The sequence below is a fragment of the Quercus suber genome, unplaced genomic scaffold (genome assembly GCF_002906115.3).
Source record: "Quercus suber isolate HL8 unplaced genomic scaffold, Cork oak 2.0 scaffold_746, whole genome shotgun sequence".
Classification (NCBI taxonomy): Eukaryota; Viridiplantae; Streptophyta; class Magnoliopsida; order Fagales; family Fagaceae; genus Quercus; species Quercus suber.
In genome coordinates this window covers 99,054-122,949 of record NW_027070183.1, presented here as the reverse complement: position 1 = coordinate 122,949, position 23,896 = coordinate 99,054, and the positions used below count along the sequence as shown (strand labels likewise).

The 23,896-nt window shown below is 36.3% G+C and overlaps 1 protein-coding gene and 1 pseudogene across 1 annotated transcript; one reads left to right on the top strand and one right to left on the bottom strand.

Annotated features, from left to right (window-relative positions):
- Nucleotides 1-5,513: 5,513 nt before the first annotated feature.
- Nucleotides 5,514-7,449, bottom strand: LOC136064721 (uncharacterized). Its single transcript, XM_065766805.1, has 2 exons — nucleotides 6,859-7,449; nucleotides 5,514-5,819 (listed from the first exon to the last, which is right to left on the bottom strand). Exons 1-2 carry the CDS (start codon nucleotides 7,447-7,449, stop codon nucleotides 5,514-5,516), a joined length of 897 nt encoding a protein of 298 aa, XP_065622877.1.
- A 14,539-nt stretch (nucleotides 7,450-21,988) lies between these two features.
- Nucleotides 21,989-23,896, top strand: part of LOC112036115 (tropinone reductase homolog At2g29260, chloroplastic-like) — an 8,256-nt pseudogene continuing 6,348 nt past the window's right edge.

The following is a 23,896-nucleotide window of genomic DNA, read 5'->3' as shown; positions in this document are numbered from 1 at the left end:
AGAGAGAGAGAGAGAGAGAGAGCACAGTGATCTATTTCTAGTACTATACTGCTTGTTATTTTTGTCGCCAGTCTTAGTCAAACTGGCTGGTAGCGATGATGATTTCGTTGGAGTACGAGGCCTGCTTCTAGATTTATGATCTGTAACTTCCTGGAAGTTCTACAATATAATATAAATTTTGAGCCAAAGGACAAATAGCCTCAAACTTGGTCATGGTAGAATTAGACTTCACACGTTTATGTGAATATATATACTACCATTTAACTTTTTTTTTTTGGTAAGGATATGATGGAAGATAAAAGAATGATGGCAAAAGGAGAGAATGAAAAGGATATTAGATTTTCATGGTATGTGTTTGATCAAAGGGATAGTTAAGTAATAGGATGAAAAATGTTTATACAAATTTTTGGTTGTGAAGAAAAATGAAATAAAACAGAATGTAATTTGTATCAGTTTATTAGTATGTCCTTGCTATGTATAAGAATCTTTTTTTTTTTTTTTTTTTTTTTCTGTAAGTTTTTCTTATTACTTGAAGACTTACTTTAACATGAACATGCAATTAGCATATTGTATGATTTAATTAACAAATGAATTTTTACAAGCATATTTCATATTTGTTATGACTTGTTGTAAGTCTAGTTGAAACTGATACCATTTTAGTTTATCATGCCTATTCAGTTATTTCTTATTTTATACTCTATTTAGAAACTCGAAATTTGATTTTTGCATTAATTGAATCTATATTATTATTATTTATTTTTAAATTTATTTTTCATTATATATATATATATATATTTTTTATATTTAAACCCGAAATTTGATTTTTACATTAATTAAATCTATATTATTAATTTGATTTAAAATTTTTTTCATTAAAATATCTACCAGTTTGCACTTTTTTGCAAAATCTATTGGGATTTCCCCTATCATGTTCTTAATAGACTTAATATTATTACTATATTATAAATTTTAATCTTGTTATAGGTATCAAAACAAACATTAAAAAAAAAAAAAAACCAAAACAATAAAATAAGATAGTATCAAGAGGGGTAAAATAGTGAGATCAGTACACCTTAACTTTTTCCCCAACCATCTCATCCAATTTTGGGGAGGGATTTTGGTGGGTCCGGTGAAAATGTTACCTATCCCCCTTTCCTTTCTCCCTCTACTTTTATCCAATCAAATGGAAGAAAACTTCAACCCCATTTTCCACTCTTCTTTTTCTGACCTCTCAATCCTTTTCTTTTATGGTAACAAAGTCAAAAACTAGAAGAGAATTTCTCTAGTGGAAAAATCACTAGGAGGGAATGGAAAAATTGTATGGTGCTCATGGTGGACCATGTCACTTTTACCTAGTTGAGTGACGTGGTCACTATTCTACTAAAAGACTTTCACTTGTTTAAATTAGTTGAGTCATATTATGTTAGGACATATGTGGAACTTGTTAGCACATATGTTATTGTAAATTGGCTAATCCTTTGACAACACTTTACTTGTAATTGGATAGATCTAGGATGAGTTTATTACTTTAAGAAACAAGAGTTCAAGTCTAGTATTAAAGTTTTGCAAGTTTGTCCAAGAAACAAGTGAAAAAATGTTATTCATTAAAGCTCGATAAATAATATCTATCGAGGTTTGATGCTTGTGCTTGACAGAAACAATATCTATCGAGGATTATGAAATTCAGATTTTCATATATGTTTTTCACGTATATCCAAGTTATTTGTGTAGGGTTTTTTTTTCTCACAACCCTAGACATATATAAGGATTATTTTAAAGGCCGTCAAAGGTGAAGAAAAGTGATGCAACTCAATGCAAATTGATTGTACATGCAAATTATGTCTGGAGATAGAATTTTCCTTAGTTCATCATATTTTTTGTAGAAGCTGCTGCGTCTTTGCTTCAAGGGTTTTGTAACCAAGGAATTTCTTGATCTTCATTTTTTGGATGAACTGAAGAACTTTGTAGCCAACATCCTCCTCAAGTTGGTGTGTTAGTCATGTACTTAGATTTATGCATCAATTGGTTAGTCACGTACTTGGAGTTGTGTATTGAAATGAGAGATTGTCACTACATTACAAGTCCAATTGGGTATTAGGATAAGGGTTCAACTGTAAGTTGGTATTAAGTACTAGGATTCCTTTTACTTGTAACCACTTGTTTTTGATAATAGTGGATTCTTGAGAGTGGTGACCTTAAATTCACCTGGTAGGGTTTTGCCTCGGTGGTTTTTCCCATTTGTAAACAAATCACTCGTGTCAAATTTATTTTCCATTGCATTTAGTTTAATTGGTGATTTATTTGTTCTACCACGCTTAATGTATATAATTGAATCTAATTAATTCACTTGACTAATTAATTGATTAATTTACCAAAAGGGTCAATACATTCTTGGCCTATCAAGTGGTATCAGAGCAGGCATACTCTAATTAGGGTTAATCTTTGCTGTGTGATCCATTGACCTCTGTTGTCATGGCTGCAAACAACATGAAAAGATCTTTAATTTCAAATACATATTGTTTTTCTAATCTCTATTTGATTAAGTGTTTCAAAAAATGCAAGTCTAAAAGTTATTTGAAAGCTATCTTGAGGATTATTGAAAAATGTCTTAGTATAATAAAGAAGAAACTAGATTGTCTCAGAATGAAAATGTGCAAAGGAGTTCATTTGAGAAGGGTGAAACTTAAAGGCTTCCTTCTTAAAGGGCAGATGAGAGAGAAAACCATTCATACTGATTTTTCATGTAAGCATAAGGTGTGCTTTATGATGAAATCTACATTTAAGGTAATGGACACATGTTTGTGGTACCTTGACAGTGGATGCTCAAGACACATGATTGGAGACCGTTCTCTCTTAGTCTAAGAAAGGTGGAAATGCCACTTTTGATGATGGGAGCAAATCATAGATTAAAGGGAAGGGACCATCTCTCTACCTGGATAGTTAGACATTTCAAATGTATTATATGTAGAAGGTCTGAGAGTGAACTTGTTGAGCATAAGTTAGATATGTGATCAAGACTTTATGGTGCTGTTCTCGAAAGGGAAATGCCTTGTGTTGAATGAGTCTAGGAAGAAACTCATAAGCGGTATCTGCACTTTGGATAATTGCTATAGATTGGTTCTTGACACTGATATTATGTGCAATAGCATTCGTTTGCCAAATGAAGATCTATGGCACCAAAGGATAGGACATGCTAGCTACAAACATCTGTCAATTGTATCTAAGCATGAATTAGTCTTAGAGATACCAAAATTCAGCAGAGTTAACAATGTTGTGTGTTGACTGTGTCAGCTTGGGAAAAAGACAAAAGCAAAACATCCAGGCACTTAAGTGTTAGCTACATCTAGACCTTTGGAGCTACTACATTTGGATCTCATGGGTCCGACTAGAACCGAGTCTCTTAGAGGAAAGAGATACATCATGGTTGTGATAGACGATTTCACCAAGTATACTTGGGTTATTCTTCTAAGATCCAGGTTAGATACTCTTGAGCATATTGAAGCCTTGTGTACAAGATTGCAAAATGAGAAGAATTTGAAAACTGATTGAATTCGAAGTGATCATGGTAAAGAATTTGAAAACTCATACATGGAATCCTTTTGCACTAGATCTGGTATATCTCAAGAATTTTCTGCTCCTATTACTCCTCAGCAAAATGGTGTAGTAGAAAGAAAGAACAGAGTCATTTAGGAGATGGCTAGAGCCAAGTTGCACAACAAGGATGTGGCTAGAAATTTATGGGGAGAAGTAGTCAATACCGCATGTCATACAGCTAACAGGGTGTATTTCAGACTCGGTACAAAGAGGACTCCTTATGAATTGTGGAAGGGAAGAAAGCCAAATGTGAAGTATTTTAGAATCTGTGGAAGTACTTGCTTCATCCTTAAGGATAAAGAGAATGTGGGAAAATTTGACTCTCGAAGCGATGAAGGAATATTTTTGGGATACTCCTCCACTAGCAAAGCTTATCAAGTGTACAACAAAAGAACCAAGAAGGTGATGGAAACAATCAATGTTGTTATTGATGAAGTTTTAGATTCTGTTTCTAAGAAAATTAGTGAGGAAATACCTAAGGAAATTCTTCCCTCGGAGCCTAAGGTTGTTCAAGAAATAGTTAATCAAGAGCCCATTTCTCCAAGTACTCCAAGTGTCGTAGAAGTCTCAGCAGACATTCCTACCTCACCTGATTTTGAATCTCATGAAGAGAAATGACCTTCCTCAAGGATTAAATTGAATCACCCTCCTAAAGTTATTGTAGGAAACATGAATGAATTTACACTAAGAAAGCATACAGTTGATAAATGTGTTGTTAACTTTGTGTCGTATTCTAGCTATTTGTCGCAGGTTGAACCCACCAAAGTTGAGGATGCTTTCTAGAATGAAAGCTGGGTTGAGTCCATGCATGATGAACTGCTTCAGTTTCAAAGAAATGATGTTTGGACCCTAGTACCTAGACCGGAAGGAGAGCACATCATTGGCATAAAATGGATATTCCGCAATAAAACTGATGAGGTGGGAAATATGATCCGCAATAAGGCTCGTCTTGTGGCTCAAGGATACTCTCAAGTGGAAGGAGTAGATTTCAATGAGACATTTGCTCCTGTAGCTCATATGGAATCCATTAGGGTTCTCCTGGCCCTAGCTTGTCACTTGAAGTTCAAGCTTTACCAAATGGATGTGAAGATTGCATTCTTGAACGGGTTCCTTAAAGAAGATGTCTATATGGCTTAGCCTAAAGGATCATTGATCCACAGAAGGCATTCTATGGACTAAAGCAAGCACCCAAAGCTTGGTATGATCGGCTTACACAATATTTAGTCTCACATGGTTTCACAAGAGGACAAGCTGATCAAACTCTCTTTATCAAAAGGAGAAATGGTGAGTTGATAGTTGCTCAAGTCTATATTAATGATATCATCTTTGGGTCTACAAAGGATGAACTTGCTCATAATTTTTCTGAGCTTATGCATGCTGAGTTCGAGATGAGCACGATTAGAGAGTTGAATCGCTTCCTTGGATTGTAGATCCGTCAGTAAGAGTCAGGTATATTCATATCCCAATCTAAATATGCTAAAAATCTTGTGAAAAAGTTTGGATTGGAATCTGCTAGTTCTATTAGAACCCCCATGAGCCTAAATGTTAAACTCATTGTTGATTTGTTAGGAAAAAGTGTTGATACTTCTCTATATAGAAGCATGATAGGCAGTTTTCTTTACCTTACTGCTAGTAGACCTGACATTAGTTACAGTATGGGAGTATGTGCTAGATATTAGGCTAATCCCAAAGAGTCTCATATGATTACTTTTAAAAGAATCATAAAGTATGTCAAGTCCACTGCCAATTTCGGTGTGTGGTATAGCAAGGACACCAACGATATCTTAGTTAGGTATTCTGATGCAGACTGGGTTGGTAATGCTAATGATAGAAAAAGTACTTCGGGGTTTTTTTTATTTTTTTTTTATGTGGGTAATAATCTTGTCTCCTAGATAAGCAAAAAGCAGAATTCCATCTCTTTATCTACTGCTGAGGCAGAATACATCGCTGTCAGTAGTTGTTGCACCTAACTTCTGTGGATGCAAAAACTTCTCATTGATTATGGTATTCATCAAGAACATCTTACCATCTATTGTGACAATACTAGTGCCATTAACATCTCTAAGAATCCTGTTCAACATTCTCAAACAAAAAATATAGAGATTTGACACCACTTCATTCGGGAGCTTGTTGAAGATGGTACTCTCACTCTTGAGTTCATTCACACTGATTATCAGAAGGCTGATTTGTTTACTAAGCCTCTTGATTGCAAACTGTTTGAATTCCTATCCCAAAACATTGGTGTGATCTCCATAGAGTGATCTTTTCTCTTTCTCCTCCTTCCTCATGCATTTGCATCTAGTTTTATGCTATGTTTTGTTTAACATGTTTTTGTTTGTTTACAACATGTCCTCAAGTAAAATCTGATAAATGAAAGGAGGAGAGACCCCCTTCCATGTGTGTGAGTGACCCGTGAGTTTTGCATCTCTAGCTAGCTCATGGGCAACCCTGTTGCCATCCCTTTTAAGATGCTGAAAAGTGCTCCAATTGAAGACAAGAGAATGAGATCTTATATCTTGCAAAATATGACCTAGGTCTCCCCCATTTTCATTAGAATTAACTGCTTGAATAAGGGCTAAATCATCAGATTCAAAAATAACCCTTGTCGAGCCCATTTATGCTACAAAAAGGACTCCTTAAAGCAAAGCAAAAGCCTCTGTTGTAGGAGCAGGAAACGCTGATGGGAGCACCTTGTTGAGAGCATCGATAGTGGCCTCGGTGTGGTCTTGGATAATGACTCCGATACTAGAGTGATTCCCGTTATTATTTGTGGCCCCATCAACATTAATTTTGTGGAAACTCGACGGGGGAGGAGACCAATGAACACTAACCGAAGGGTGGGAAGGAAGAACAGATGAGTTGGAAGTGGTGAAGTCAAAAAAGGATCTTTTAGCAGTCTCCCAAACTTGAGAAGGAAGGCAGCCAGCATCATTATGAACGGCATTGTTCCTATTTCCCCAAATGGACCACGCAACCATGAAAAAGAGACCAAGATCAGTAGAGGACCCTTTCTCCATAATTAGGAAATGCCAATGAAATCACGGGTTGGAGAATAAAGATTCACAGGGAAATCACTCCAACAAGACCAGGTTTTCTTTGCATGATTACAATGGAACAAAGCATGGAATATTGACTCCAACTCCTTGTCACAAATTTGATAGAAACCAGCAGTGTTTAAACCCCTCCGCCTAAGGTTGAGCAAAGTAGGCAAACCATCCAAGCACACACGCCAAGCAAAAATTTTGATTTTCGGGGGAACATTACCTGCCAAATCTTCCTCCAAAAAGGAGAAGCAAGGTGACTTGAAGAGCTTGCACCTGCTGCCTCAGACTCCACCAAATCCTTAGCAACATAATAAGCACTTTTCACTGAAAAGGAGCCCTTTCTATTCCCCAGCCAGATTAGAGAGTCTTTAGGGAGGCTGTAACTGAGGGGGATTTTGAGGATTTCATTGGCTTTAAATTGCAAAAAGAGAGCTTTAACCAAGTCCGGCTTCCACCATTTGGAATTCTCATCAATGAGGGATGAAACCATAGGGAAATCACCAAAGTCCCTCGAAAAGGAGATAACTTTGTGAGTGGTTCGTGTTGGAAGCCACTTATCTTCCCAAATGTGGATTCTCTTGCCGTTGCCCACCCTCCATCTAGTTCCCTTTCGAATAACTGCAAGGCTGTTGAAAATGCTCCTCCAAGCATGGCTTGGGTTGCTACCCAACTTTGCATTCAAAATATCATCATAGGAGAAGTATTTGGCTTTATAGACTTTGGCTAAAAGAGAGTTAGGATTTGAAAGGATCTGCCATCCTTGCTTGGCAAGAAGAGCAAGGTTGAAGGCTTGGAGATTTCGAAATCCCATGCCCCAATAAAGCTTTGATTTGTATAATTTCTTCCAACTCACCCACGCCAATTTAAACTCTTGATTTCTTTGGCCCCACCAAAAATTCCTCATCATTCTTTCTAAATCATCACATAAAGTCTTTGGTAATTGAAAGCAACTCATAGTGTAAGTGGGCACCGCCTAAGCAACTGATTTTATGAGAACCTCTCTACCCCCAATGGAAAGGAGATTTTCCTTCCAACCAGCCAATTTCTTGCTCACCCTCTCTTTAATCTCAGCAAAGACTTGATTTTTGGATTTACCAATAAGAGAAGGAAGGCCAACATACTTCTTGGGCTGAGAACATTGCATAGGGCCAAGAATGCTTAAGTTTTCTACCTTAACATCATTGGGAGTGTTGGGACTAAAGAAAATCGAAGACTTATCCGCATTGACTTTTTGCCCTGAAGCCTATTCATAGGAATTAAGAATTTGAATCAGCTCAAGGCATTGTTGGGCAGTAGCCTTGCAAAATAAGAGGCTGTCATCTGAGAAGAATAAGTGGGTGATGTTTGGGTAGCCCCTACAAATGGATATGCCATGAAGAGCTTGACTACGGACAACCTGATGGATAAGAGTTGATAGGCCTTCAGCACATAACAGGAAAAGGCTCGGAGAGAGGGGGTCGCCCTGTCTTAGACCCCTAGTGGGAGTGATATTACCAAATGCTTCACCATTAATGATGACCAAGTAGGATATAGAAGAGATGCATTGCATAATAAGGGAGATCCACTTCCCATCAAAACCAAGCCTCTCCATAACTCCTTTCACAAAACCCCATTCAACCCTGTCAAATGCTTTACTCATATCAAGTTTGACTGACATGAAACTATCCTTCCCCTCCGTTTTGTGGTTCAAGTAGTGCATTAATTCAAATGCAACTAAAACATTATCTGTAATTAGCCTATCTGAGGTAAAAGCACTATGGTTTTCAGTGATAACCGTAGGAAGAATAACTTTTAGACGGTTTGCAAGGGTCTTGGAGATAAGCTTATAAGCCACGTTGCAAAGACTAATTGGCCGGAACTCAGTCATTTTGGAGGGGTGTGCAGTTTTGGGGATGAGAATAATATTTGTTTTATTGAGAGCTGCCATGGGAAGGTTTTGATTGAGAACATTAAGCACCATATTGGTAATATCAGATCCTACAATACTTCAATATTTATGGAAAAAGACAGTTGACATACCGTCGGAGCCTGGAGCCTTGGTAGGGTGAATTTGGTGCAGGGCCTTTGTGACTTCTTCACTGGTGAAAGGTCTGATAAACTCTTCATTCATTTCTCTGGTGATCCTCATTGGAATGGCTCTGGTGATTTCCTTAATACGACTTGGAGAGGAAGTGGTATAAATATTCTGAAAATAGGCTACTGCCGTTGCTGAGATACTTTCTTTATCATCACACCACCTTCCATCTTCACTCCACAAACCCAAAATTGTGTTCTTCCTCCTTCTGTCCGTAGCTTTAGCATGAAATTTTTTTTGTATTTTTCCCCTTCCTTGTACCAGTGTATTTTGCTCCTCTGCTGCCATAACATCTCTTCACTATCTAGCAGGTCATTTAATTCTTTTCTAATCTAATTTATCTCAACACCGTGGGAACCATCCTGGTCTTGAGCCGTGAGAATGTTAAGCCTTTTCCTTCTCTCTTGGATTTTTTTGGGATGTTGCCAATTACCTCCTTGTTCCACACTGATAAATCAGCAGCGCACCTACTGAGACTAGCAACAATTTCCTCAGGAGTGTTTGTGGAGATATCACTATGCCAAGCTGCTTCAGTTATCTCATGGCAATCCTCCCTTTTGGCCCATAAAGCTTCAAAGTGAAAACGATGCTTGCGAGAAGGAGGAAAGAAGCTAGGATCAGCGATTTTTAAAATGCAATGATCTGAAGTGGACTCGATCTGATGGTGGACTCTTACGTCACCAAACAAGTTCAGCCAATCGGAATTGGCAAAAGCCTTATCAAGCCTGAGATACACCCTGTTACTCCCTTCTTGCAAATTACACCAGGTAAATTTAGGGCCAAAGAAACCGAGGTCCTGGAAGCCACACAAATTCATAGCCTCACGAAATCCCTCCATTTGGTGCTGAGACCTCAGAGCTCCCCCTGATTTTTTTGTCAAAGACAAAATTTCATTAAAGTCCCCACAGCAAAGCCAAGGCAAAGAGAATTGATTGTTTAAATAAGAGAGTAAATTCTGGGATTCCTTTCTCAAATAATTTTCAGGGTGGCCGTAGAACCCCGTGAACCTCCAGGTATGATTGTTTTGCTGCTCTGAAATTGTTGCATCAATGTGGTGGGGTGAGTGTGATTGAATCTCCAACCTAACCTTTTTAGACCAAAGCAGTGCAAGGCCACCACTGCGGCCTCTATTGGGAACAAAAAGACCATTAGAAAAACCTAGTTTATATTTAACTCTCTCCATACGTTTTACATTTGCTTTTGTCTCTATTAAGAAGACTATATAGGGATTCCAACGTCGCACGTAATCGCGCAACACATGAACTGTCCGGGGGCTCCCAATTCCCCTGCAGTTCCAGCATAAGCAATTCATTGTGCCCAGCGGTGCTACCTTGAAGACACCGCCGATCCATCAGGTATGTGGGTTGGGGTATTAAGTTGTGTCACACAGAGTTTTTTTTGAGAGGGAGAAGTACCTTTTGTTTCCTCAGAAAAATCCAACTGACTTGGACGTTTAGAGCCAAAGAGTTTTACCTGGGCTTTAGTTGGAGTAATCTGGGCTTGTTTGCCCTTTTCATGAGCGTTCCTTTTCAAATTTACCTTAACTCTGGGTTGTGCTTCTTTTTTTGGGCTAGTTGAAGTAACGGGCTTCATTGAGGGATTTGGAATGTCTTTCATAGCTTTAGAGGGCTTGTGATCTCGTGGGCTTCGTTTACTGAAGAATTAGGAAAGCCCGCTAAAGAGTAAGCTTCATAAGGGCCTTTACCTGAATCCATCTCAACATGCAGCTTGTGTGGAAGATTTGACAATTGAGCCCCTAAGTCAGAAGATTCAACCTCGAATCTATTCTTCGGATTTTTCTCTACTTTGGTGCTTGAACCCTCAGACTTACCCCACTTTTCTGGCACTACGTCTTGTCCATTCTGCCTTAAATTTTGAAAGTTCAAATTTACCCTCTACACAGATTCCACGTCAGCTCCTCTAGTAGTCATCGGGACGGATTTTTCGCCTGAACCATCATTTGGATCTCTCCTTATATCATCATCTTGATTCCAGCTGCTTGATGCTCTAGACTGCTCAGAGGATTCTTTCAAGTTTCCACTTGCGTTGAGTCAAACCCCATATTGTTTAGGTGAATTGAGGTTGTAGGGGAAGCTAAGACAATGCCGTTCGTCATGACCCAGCAAACCACATTGGAAGCAAAAATAGGGGAGCCTCTTGAATTTGAAGGTGACCTATGTTTTGCTCCCATACAAGTTGACAACGTTACCTCCTCAGCGAAGAGGTTTGTTAGGCGGCAAGTCCACCCGAATTCTCATAAACTTGGCTTGCTTTGAGAACTAAGAACGTTTGTCTATTTCAATGTATCTACCCAGACTGTTACCTAAATCTTTTCCAACTTCCTCAGATAAGTTTTCAAAAGGGAGGCCCCAAACTTGGACCCAGAAAGGGGAATGGGTAAAGGAAATATTTGAGACTGATAAGCCTTTTTTCCATCGGCACAGCAAAGGAATATTGTTGTAAAAATTCCATGGACCATTCCTCTCAACCCATTCCATTTGATATTCTGAAGTAAACTTAAATTGTAAAATATCTTTACCCACATCAACGATTCTCAGCTCTGAACCCATTTTCCATGTTGTTCTAAGAGTGCTTTTTATAGCTTTCTGGTTTTGTTGCCTGTTTAAGAGCAATTTATCGAATAGACTGAAAGCACATTCCTCCAAGAGATTCGATCTGCTCCTTGTTGAGAGAGCTATATCCTCTTCTTCTTCCTTAGTAAGCTTTAGATGTTGTAAACCTTCCAAAACAAACTGATCCATCTGATGGGTAGGTGGCGAAGAGAACTACTTACCATTTCAGACACGGAGAGAAAGCCATTGAGAAGGGAGAAAAATGACTCAGAGAGTCAAGAGAAAGAAACTCCTACGGTGGGAGAGAAAAGTTTTCTTAAACAGTGTGTGTTTTGTGTACATTGGTACTTGTGTACATTAGATGGCTATTGAAACAAAGTTTCTAAATTTTGTATTTTTTGTAGCTTAGATGAGCATCTCAATGCACAACCAAGCAAATGAGTTTTGTGGCTTATGTTTGTGATGAATATGATAAAGTAATTTCTTATACTTAACACTTATATCACTCTTTTTGATGAGAATAACTAAAAACTCCTAAGAGAAAGGCATAAATAATTATCTTACCACTAAAGCCCGCCAATCATGAATAACATCTGTGTGCTTCGGCATAGCAAAATTGTGATGTTTAAAGTTTAACATGATTGGGTATTTATTCTCTCTCTTATATGCCCATGCATGATATACTAAAAAGAAAATGAATATGCAAAGAAATTAAAAGCAAAAAGAATCAAAATGCTTTTAAATATGGTTGCAAGCATGTTTCTAGGAGATGTGGGAGTTATATGATGTACCTTGAAGGTGATAGTTCCCATCAAGCAGTTATGATTGTGTGTGAGTTAAATTGATTTTCTCATATCTTATATCATCATAACATGAGACACTTATGCACCTTTGTTATGTTTTCACATACAACAAGCAAATTATTTGCTACTCTTGATACACGTGCAGGTACAATGTGTTTTGGCCATCACAAGGGATACATGTGTTAATGTGCACTCGCTAAACTGTCTTGACTTGTTTTTGAAATATAAAATTGGTTAAGCGTGTTTAGTGTGTGTTTGTTTTGGTTCATGAATGCTTTGCATTTTTCTTGTTGAGAGATGCTTTTGAGAGCTTAATATGTTGATTGGATCTTTGGTTGTGTAGCTTGCTTGATTGCATTCATTTTTGTATGTTTTTCCTCTCTTTGAAAAACTAGTTTTTATCAAGCTCGATAGCTTCTCGACAGATTGCTATTTATTGAGCCCCTTGGACTTCTTTTCTTGACAAATCTTATCGCATCTTCGATCCATCGAGCTATTTGGAATTTGTCTCAATAGCTTCTCAACAGATTCTCGATCCATCGAGAAAGTTTCTGTCTGGTCGATAGATTCTCGACAACACCTCGACAGATTCATATCTGTTGAGATTTAGTGCTCGACAGATCTCAACAGATCCTCGATCCATTGAACTGCGATTTCTTTAAATAGCTTTAGCGCGAAATCATATTTCACCTTTTCATATCTCTCTCGACAGAAAAGCTATCTCTCTCTTTCCAAACACTCTTTTCATCTTCCCCACTTGGATTTTGACCTAGATTGTGCATTTCTTCTCATGTATGATCTCTTAATCCTTCTTTCTTCATGCATTTCACACATTTAGACCTAGGTTTTGGGTTTTTTTTTGAAATTTTTGGGGTTTTTGAAAACTTTTGAGATTCTTGTGAAATTTTTGGGTTGGGTGTTGCTTATTTGTTGCTGTATGCTTATGCATTGCATTCCATTTGCATTTTCACAATGTTTCATGCATTTAGATATGTTTTTATATGTTGAAGATTGTGTGTTGTTAGGCTTGGATTGGGTTGAACCCATGATGCATTTTTTTTTGCACGTCACATGTTCATGCATTCTTCATGCATACGTACCCTCTTCTTTTCTTTTGTTGGTACTCTGTTGTGATTATGTTTTTTGTTTCTCTCCCTTTCTCTCTCTCTCGGATAGTCTGCACATGGCACCCAAGCATAAATCCACACTGTCTTGGAACCCTTTTCGTTCTGGGACATCTTCTTCTGATCCTACTCCTTTTCATAGCTAGTTCTATGATGATAAGGCTAGTAAGGACTTCTCGAAGAACTACTCCAACCATGGTATTCATTTGGAATGCCACATGGTTCTCTTGGACTTTTCCAATACTACTCTACCCATAGTCATTCACAGTCGGGGATGGGAATCTCTATGTGAGATACCCGTGAGATGTCCCATTGTGATCATATAGGGGTTCTACTCCAACATGCACGGTTTCGATACCTCTATACCTCAGTTTGTTATGCAGATTCGAGGTACACGTATCATAGTCACTTCGGAGATTATTTCTAAGATACTATAGGTTCTGCAGGTATCGCATCCTGATTACCCTGCTTGTCCATGTCTGAGGACTGTGTCCAAGAACGAACTTCTATCTCTTTTCTGTGAGACACCTTCTTCATGGGTTGAGTGCCAAAACACCTCATGCTTGGACTTTGCAAAAGGTCTGAGATTTCTAAACATGGTGATGACATTCATTCTCCATCCACTATCTCACTATAACTCCATTACTAAGCCTCGTGCTCGCTTTTTGCTATCCCTCTTAGAGGACCTCTATATAGACTTTCCTTCTCACTTCATTCTCTTTCTCATCGATGTTTATAGAGATACAACAACCTGTGATAAGCTTATTTTCCCTTCGGCTATCACACAGATCATTTGTCATTTTTCTATCTCTATCCTTGATTCTCATCTCTTTACTGACATGGGTGCCATTAGAGCGGCGTCTGTTTGACGGAGCAAAGCCCAACTTCGATGACTCCTCCAGCCTCTTCCATTCCATCCACCTCTGCTCCCTCTTCTTTGAGTGGTGGTGTGATGCTTAAGGCAATCATGGCGGCTTGAGCACATGGATGCTCGCCTTGACACACTTACTACTGAGTTGTATTAGGTGAACACCTGTGTTAGTCGTATCGTACGACAATAGGCTTGCATTGGTGGCTTCACCGCATCTCCATCTCCCTCTCCTTCTCTAGAGGCTTCTGAGGACGAGGATGGTGATGATGGTTCCAATGATGATGATGATAAGGATGCTAGATTTTCCAGTGATGAGGAGATGACGACTTCTCAGTAACTTACCTTTTGTCGTTTGTGACAAAAAGGGGAAGTAGTTTTGGGATGAGAGTAGTCATGTATTTAGGGGGAGATTTAGCATAGGAAATTTTTGATAGGGGGAGTGTATTTTATTTTTGAGGGATGTAGTAAGGATATATGTACTTTTCTTTTCTTTCTTTTTAGTTACATTATTCTTTTGTACACCAGTCTTATGACCATTATTTGATAACATACATTGTACTTTTATTTTTCATTATATATGATGATGTATGTTGTTATTTACATCTTTCAATGTGTTGTTTCTTTTCTCTCTTTATACACATGTTTCTTTTTTGTATGCAATCCTTTATTTCTGTTTCACACTAAGACGCCTTATTGAGTTTTGTTTAAAGTATTTCAGAAAGACAGTTTGTCAAAATCTATTTTTTGGGGTACATTTTTTTACACCTAATATTATTTAAATAACACCTATTTATTTCTTTTCAAATGTCACAAACAAATTATTGGGCATGCCTACATATTTTTTGACTATCACTATGCTAGCCCACAACCGTTCTCCTTTCTATCACAAAATTGGGCTACGAATGCAAAACACTATAGGACCTAATATTTTTTCGTAAAGCCCAAATTATTTATTGAGCGAGATAAAATCTAATTCTTTCTAAAGCCCAAGAATTTTATACTTAACAAATATTCAAAAAAACCCACGATTCAAATTCATGGCAATATTATTTTTTCAATGGGATTCAACCCCATAATCAAAGCCCATGATTCAAACCCGTGGCAAATTATTCATCAAAAAGTCCAATTCCCACTAGCAATATCAAAAGCCCAATTTTCATTAGTAATATCAAAAACCTAATTTTCATTGGCAATGTCAAAAGCCCAGTTCCCACTGGCAATATCAAAAACCCAATTTCATTAGCAATATCAAAAGCCCAGTTCTTGCTGGCAATATCGAAAGCCCAATTTACGTTGGCACTATTTTATCAGAAAGCCCAAGATTATTAATGCTTGGCAAAGAAAAAATATCATAGTATAATTATTTCTTAAATATAACTATGGCAAAAACCATGGGAATCGTCTTATAAAAGCTCATAGGAAGTTTTCTTGAAGATTATGTTCACATATTATAAACCTATGAGACACATGGTCATCATTTGCATCACATCATCCATAATATATATCTTCAACGCTCATGGTAAATATTCAATCCCACAAGCTTATCATTTAAATTATGATGTGATTATTAGAAACCATGAACGTTATTTACGATATGGAATTCATCATAGTAAATGTTATTTACAAAGGTATTTTGAAACTTGTCCTCTTGTTTCAAATATTACAACTAATTGCCCAAAGGCCCATTGCAAGTATCTATGAAAACCCAAAAAATATTTACTAATAAAAGTCCATGAAGAATGAAAAGCCATGGCAACATGTGTTGTTGATGTCCATTTTGTAGGATGCATACAACCCAGCCCAAAGGAACCAGCCCATGTGAGCAAGCCCAATCCAAAAGACTCCAGCAAGAGGCAGAGGATTGAAAGTGAACAACCAGCCCTTGTTCATCCCTGACCAAGGTATAGCTGAAGGGCCCTACAAGAGAACCAAGTCTTTGAGGATGAACTAGGGGCTGTCCCATCAGCTTTCTATCACCCTCTACCTAACATGAATAGTGCCTGAGGGTTATGATATTAGCTGAAGTCTAAAAGGTGATGAAACTCCATCATCTTCCTTAAGACTGTATCTCCAGCGGAAGGGGGGCTAAAACCAAGTTATCCAAATCTCAATAGATTGATGTTATAAATGTAAAAAATGTTCAAGATGTGGTTCATGTGCCAAGTCCATGAATTCTAAAGGGAAAAAATTGGGAACATGTGGTTTGGAGGGCATAAAGGGATCTCTAGAAGAATCCCCTGAAATGGACTTAGAGTTTGTCACTTGGCTTGGGGTGTTGAATCCTACTTCTTGGGGTCCAAATCTCAGTTGTAGCACTAGGATTCATTCTTGATACTTGCCTTAATCCCATTGGTTAAACTCAGTTTCAGAAATCCTGACATTTAATGCAAAACACTTCAAAAACTCACCATGTGTCATATTACCCAAAGAAGTAAGGCAACCCCAAAAGTAAATCTCTTACTTCTGGCCAAATCCTAGGATGATTAACCCTAATTCCCTGCGTCTGATCAGTCCCATTTTTTTTTTGGATTTTTGTTAATTAATGCTTCTCTAAATTCGATTATAAAAGCATAAATACCTCAGCCCACAAACACATAGCTACTCCATCTGAAACTTTCTGATTTGTTGGCCATTTTGCTTGCAATTCAGCTCTCCTCAAGCTTACAACCCATTCCCCTTAGCCCACACTCACCTAACTTCAGACATTCTTTCCCTCCTTTATACAATCACAGCTCATATATGTCTCCCAATTAGTCACAAACAGCCTACTACTCACTAAAGCCTTAACCTCAGTATTAATTCCATCTCACTCACTCAAAACTGTCCACATTACCTCATTCATGCCTTATGCACACATACTCACCAAAATCTTAGTTTAATACTTGCTACACTAAGCTGGGATCTTTCTCTCCCTTCACACCTTGCCAATTAATCCCTTTCTTCTTTCCATGGAACCTTTAATTTTTACTTTTTATTTTACTGTTGAAGGATGTAATGTATTTGTAACAATCGAATTCTTCCCTCATATTGATGTAATGATGGCTGAAAGTATAATAAATTCCCCTGACCCAGACACACAAGGACCCCTAGGAGTAAACACCTTCCTAAATTTATTTAATCACTGACTGCTGGACTCTAAGTGTAATTTCACCTTTACCATTGGAGAATTTATCTTTTTGGACTCCAAGTGTAATTTCACCTTTATCGCGGGAGAATTTACCTTTCTGGAATCTTAAGTGTAATTTCACCTTTTCCGCTAGAGGATTTACTTTTTTGGACTTAAGTGTAATTTCACATTTACCATTGGAGAATTTATTTCCCTTGTATTATCAGAACAAGGCCACTAACTTATTAATTATGTATTGTCAATTGTTTCTATTGGGATTTTGTTGCTGTTTTGTCAAGTGTAGCCTTTATGTCTTGCTTGGATAGGCTTATCACCACATCGAAAGCCTTTTGGCGCCATCTCGAGAGCCCATAGTTGAGTTTTAGTTTGGCTTCCCAATATTCTATTCAGAGGCATCAATTTCTCCCTTAACAAATTTCTTCTTGCAAATTTTTTCAAGAGTTTGTATTAGGATTAGATTTTATTGTTTTCAACAAGTGATTATGAGTTTAGTGATTTATGACTTCTCTCATACTTTATTTGTTTGTTGTGGTTTTGTCACGGATTGCCAAAGGGGGAGATTATTAGGACACATGTGAAACTTGTTAGAACATATATTATTGTAAATTGGCTAATCTTTTGACAAAACGCACTTTACTTGTAATTGGGCAGATCTAGGATGTGTTTCGTACTTCAAGGAACAAGAGTTCAAGTCTAGTATTGAACCCTTGCAAGTCTGTCCAAGAAACAAATGAAGAAATGCTGTTCATTAAAACTCGACAAATAGCTCAATAGATAATATCTATCGAGATTTGATGCTTGTGCACGACAGCTGCTAGACAGAAATAGTATCTATCGAGAATTATGAAATTCAGATTTTCAGATCTTTTTTTTACGCATATTTAAGTTATTTGTGTAGGGTTTCTTTTCTCACAACCCTAGACATTTATAAGGATTATTTTAAGGGCCATCAAACGTGATGCAAAGTGATGCAACTTAATGCAAATTGATTGTGTATGCAAATTGTGACCGAAGACAGAATTTGCCCTAGTTTATCATATTCTTTATAGAAGCTATTGTGTCTTTACGCCAAGGGTTTTGTAACCAAGGAGCTTCTTGATCTTCATCGTTTGGATGAACTGAAGAACTTTGCAGCCAACATCTTCCTTAAGTTGGTGTTTAGTCATGTACTTGGATCTGTACATCGATTGGTTAGTCACGTACTTGGAGTCGTGCATTGAAAGGAGAGATTGTCACTACATTACAAGTTCAATTGGGTATTGGGGTAAGAGTTCAACTGTAGGTTGATATTAGGTACTGAGATTCCTTTTACTTGTAACATCTTGTTTTTGATAATAGTGAATTCTCGGGAGTGGTGACCTTAAATTCACCCGGTGGAATTTTGCCTGGTAGTTTTCTCCATTCGTAATCAAATCACTGGTGTCAAATTTATTTTTTGATGCATTTAGTTTAATTGGTAATTTGTTTGTGCTACCACACTTATTGCATGTAATTGAATCTAATTAATTCACTTGGCTAATTAATTGATTCATTTACCAAAGGGGTCAATACATTCTTGGCCTATCAGATTATACTTAAAACAAAAAATTAAAGAGAGACTGACTTCCTTACCTAACACAAGACAATCCATAATAAAACAAAAAAAAAAAAGGAGTTTGTAGATTAAGGGAAAATATACCTTGTTGTGGGTATATGAGTCGTCTCCCTCACCGTTGGTGGTCCCACTCAACTGTGAGAGAGGGGACTCATATACCCATAATAGGTTATACCTCCTTTTAGATTAACTTTCAAAACCATTGTAAGCATACCTCAATAACTTAGTAGACAACTCATGGACTTTATTATAGCAACTATAAAACCTTTGGATTTCTTTTAAATGATATGTTTGCTACACATTGGAATCTCTAGGATACCAATGCAAGATGTGTTGAAAAATCTGGTTTTGCATCTCATACAAAACACACAGCGGAAGTAACAATCATAGATCTACTTCATTCATGAGAGATAACATGTAACCTTGAATTCTAAAACAAAGAATAGAAAATGTACCTTGATGCTTAAAATTCAAAACCAAGACTTGAGAATATCTCTAATCATCATCTCAATTCCACATGGTGTACAAACACAGCATGGTTCTTCAAGAGAAAGATGAATTAGAGTAAATTCTGTCTCCAGTCACAATTTGTATGAACAAAACTTTGCTTCACACTTGTGCAACCTTTGATGGCCCTTAAAATAATCCTTATATATGTTTAAGGTTGTAAGAAAAGAAAACCCAAACATATACACACAGATTGGAAGAAAATCAGCTCTGAAAAATTGAATTTCATAAACCTTAACATATATCTATCGAGCTAGCTGTCGAGCATCGGGCTTCAACAACTTTTTAAACCTCAATGGATACTAATTGTCGAGCTTTAAAATCTAGCATTTCTTCACTTGTTTCTTAGACAGATTTGCATGGCTTTAACACTAGAACTTGAAACCTTATTCCTTGAAGCATTAAACACATCTTAGATCTACCCAATTACAAGTAAATTGCATTTTGTCAAAGGATTAGCTAATTCTAAAATCACATATATTCCTAACATCAAATCACATATGTCCTAACAGTAACCTACACTAAAAGATTATTTTCAAGTATTAAAGTAAGAGTACATGTTAGTCTGTTTCTGGTATTGAAACTTATCAGTTAGCAATTTATCACCACCTTTTTATTTATTTTTTTGAGAGACAATGACAACTTGCTGCTAACCTCGCAACTCAAACCCTTTTCCCTCCTAGACTTCCAAGCACAATTTGCATGGGGAAGTGCTAATTTAGCTACAAGGCCTTTGGCCACCACCCTTTTTCTTAATTCCTTGATATTCTTCTTTCAATGGCTGGAATTATTTTAAATTAAAATTTTGGTGCTAATTGATCCATTCATAATACTTGGCTCAAAAGTGAGATAACTACCCCACTCACTTATGTAAAACCACCTCATCATCACTACTCTTGAATATTTTTGTGTGTAAGCACAAGTTATAACCTATAAATATATTAAAATAAAAGCACAACTGGAAAGCATGAGTTACAACCTAAAAATATATTAAAATAAAAGCACAATTGGAATCTATATTAACTTCTAATTACCTATAAAAAAAACTTCTAATTATAGTCTAATTGGTGTCAAGTGTCAATTAATTAATTAAAAAAAAATTGTTTCCAAATTACTCATTCATAATATTCAATATGAAAGTGAAGTTAACAATTTCACTCACTTACATAAGACCACTTCGTCATCACTACTGTAGAATATTTTTGTACGTAAGGACAGGTTACAATATAGTTTTATTGATACCATTTTGGCAAGACATTTTTTTTAATAAAAGGAAATGGTTATTCACTATTTTTTTCTACCTCTAACAAGGTCTCAAAAATATTATACTAATCAAAACCAAACCCAATTGAAACCTTATACTGTTTGATTTTTTCCCTGGGTAAATGTGTTGAATCATCAATGATGATTAATTTCTACTTATAGCTTGAGATTTTAATTTTGTAAACCAATATATTACTCGGTAGATTGTCAACATTAGTCACTTAATCTCCCATATGGCCATGCACCAAACAGTCTCTATCTCTCTTCTAACATCAAAGTAAAAATTGAAAATTAGAATACAACTTAGTTTCACATAGCCAACAATTTCTCACATTTCTCTTTGTTAAATTTAATACTTAAATTATGATATTTGATTCTCTATATGAAATTAACCTTGATTTGGTTAGTTAATTTATCAATTTATGTATTCATCTAATTAGCATAGATTTGATAAGTATTAAAGAAATTTATCCATTCATCGTCAAATTAACATGGTTTTGATAAGTATTAAAGAAATTATTTAATTGATATTCAAATATAAAAGCTCCACTTAAATTTATTATCTTAGGTCTTCAACTATATTGAGTTGGTTTTGCCCACGTAACGGGTAATTTCAAGGAAGAATCCCTTAAGACGACTATAAGGTGTTAGTTAAGAAACTTAAACCTCAAATTTTATAAACCAATCATGGGACATGTTTGAATTAATTTCTCATGCACATAATTATGGTCTAAGCACATAATTATTTTAGTAAAATAAACATATTCTACTATTTTATTATTATTTTTATGAATTTAATTGTTACAAGTGATAAAAAGATATTCAAACCCTGATTCTCTTTATAGAAAACTAAACAGTATGAATGAACTACATAACATTTGATTTCCTTCTATTCTCCTTGGTAATAATATATTCCATTGTAAAGAACAAGAAGATGAAGAGCCAAATTAAAGGTCATGTCATTGCAATTAAATAAGCCTCGTTAAACCAAAATAAGGGCAGAGAGAAAACAAGAAGGAATCATATATATGCTGTTCTTGTCAAACGCGCTTTCCTACGTAGGCAATTTGCTTTGGATTCTTGTTCAAATGTTTTTGTAGTACATCCAAATGAAAATTAGACATTTATTTTAAGGTATATGACAGAATAGGAAAAAAAAAAAAATAAATAAATCAAACTTTTCATGTTTCGTGGGAGCTGGGTATTGTCTTCTTGACCTTTGTTTTACTCTAAAGAATGAAAATACCTTGATGTCGTGAGACAAATTCAAAAGCTTACGTTAATGGATTTAGACTAAGTTTTATTATATTATTCTTCATTGGTTAACTAAATACGCCATTCATTCCAACACGGTTGGTTCTTTTGTTAGTTTGATGTTCCTGATAGAGAGGGAAGAGTGTTGAAGTGGAAAAGCATGGCTCTGGCAGATAGTAGATGTTCTCTAAAGGTAATGAGCGCTCTTGTAACTGGTGGAACTAGAGGAATCATCGGGTTATTTTCTATCTCATTTTTCTGTTTCTTTACTTGTTTGTTATCAGTTATGCTATTGTGGAGGAGATGGCCAAACTACGAGTAATGGTGCATACTTGTTCTCATAATGAAGCTGAACTTAGTGGATGCTGAAAGGATTGGGAAGGTAAAGGCTTTGTAGTTACTGGTTCAGTCTGTGACGTATCGTCTAAAGCTCAACGAGAGAGGCTAATGGAGACTACTGTCTCCTCAATATTTAATGGCAAGCTCAACATCCTCGTGAGTTGCCCCTCAACCCATCCATGTAGCTTAATTTGGAGACACTGTTCTTCATTAGTGTTTTTCAGTTTTTCTTTTTACAAAATTTTTCTGTTTGATTTATGATTATTATAATTATTACTGATCTCCTAGATGTTGATATACTGGTTGATTTACCGTGTAACCCAGTTGGTCCAACTAAGAATTAACATTATAATGTGGTGAACAAAAAAAAAAAAAAAAGATTCATTTCCTTAATGTATTAGAGAACCCAATTTGAGTAATCTTAGATGTTAGTTTTTCAATAATATGATATTTGAAGTACTCAGGAACTCCATTACAACTATTCTTACAAAGTTATAAATACTGATTTTTGTGCTTCAAATTTGAATGTGTTAGAAATTTTAGACCCATTAACACACAACTAGATTGAGTAGCTTAGTTAATTAGCCAAGTTGTTACTTAGTCAAATTAAGCAATTCTAGGTTAAAACAATTAAACAATCATATCAAGAATACATAGCAGCGGAATAATAAATAACACAAGATATGATCACTCAGGAAAACCAAACCGGTAAAAAACCTGGGGAGGATTTTACCCACCAATCCTCAAGGCAAAACTGAATCCACTATGAAAGAATCAAAGTTCATACAAAAGGACTTGCAAGCTCCCTGCTCGACTTCCTAATGATACATACCAGTAGAACTTACTAACATGACCCCGTGCAAGTTCCGAATCCACGGACTCCTTCTTTCTTGAATTCTTCAATCAGTTACAAGCACCCACGCTTGATATTTTTTAAGTTTCAATGGTAGAAACCAAGTTGATTATCAAGATGTTGAAGTAATCTAAATCTTGAAAACCCTAAGCTTTGTGTAAAGGAAAGCTCCTCTAGATCTCACAAGAGATTTACACAAAACAGTAATGTATGAGCAACAATACAACTGGAGCAACTCTAAAAACGTGGCTAGAGTTTTGCCTTATATACTTAGGACAAAAAAAACATAAAACCCTAAACGTTTAATGAGTTAGAGCTGAGTTGGAAAACTGCAGAAAAACGCAATCTGATCGATTTTCGATCGATCGAATCTATTCTTCGATTGATCAAGCCAGACCGAAATGCCCCAATGCATCTATAGTCTCTCGATTCCAACTTTATAATAATTAAACAACTTTGAGCACACTTTAACAAGACTAAACAAATTGTTTTGATCATGGTTTGCCAATATTACAAATTAGAGTTCTAAATATATAAATTCCTAAACCTTTAGAACCTAACAAACTCCCCCTTTGGCAATTCGTGACAAAACCCTAATTAAAAGTTCAAAATTTACAAGTAAAAAGCCCTTTACAAAAATAATGCTCATAAACTCAAATTCAACCCTAACTACTATCCATTGGTTGCAAGTGTAGACAGCAGCTTTGTTGAATCAACCTGTATATTCCTGAAATACTCAACAAACGCATAAACGCATGTGTGACAGAAAAGAGTAAAACAACAGGTATAACATTCTTGTAAGATTCACACATCACAAAATAAAGACATATATGAATGAACAACTCATAAATATAAATCAATAAGCAGTGAATCACA

Bases quoted from the DNA above. Each gene is read 5' to 3' on its own strand.
- LOC136064721 (XM_065766805.1), bottom strand. From the start codon at position 7,449: ATGGGATTTCGAAATCTCCAAGCCTTCAACCTTGCTCTTCTTGCCAAG. The intron at 5,820-6,858 runs GTAATGTTCCCC...GTTTTGGGATAG, and splicing joins TTTGGAGGAAGATTTGGCAG to GAATTCAAACAGTTTGCAAT.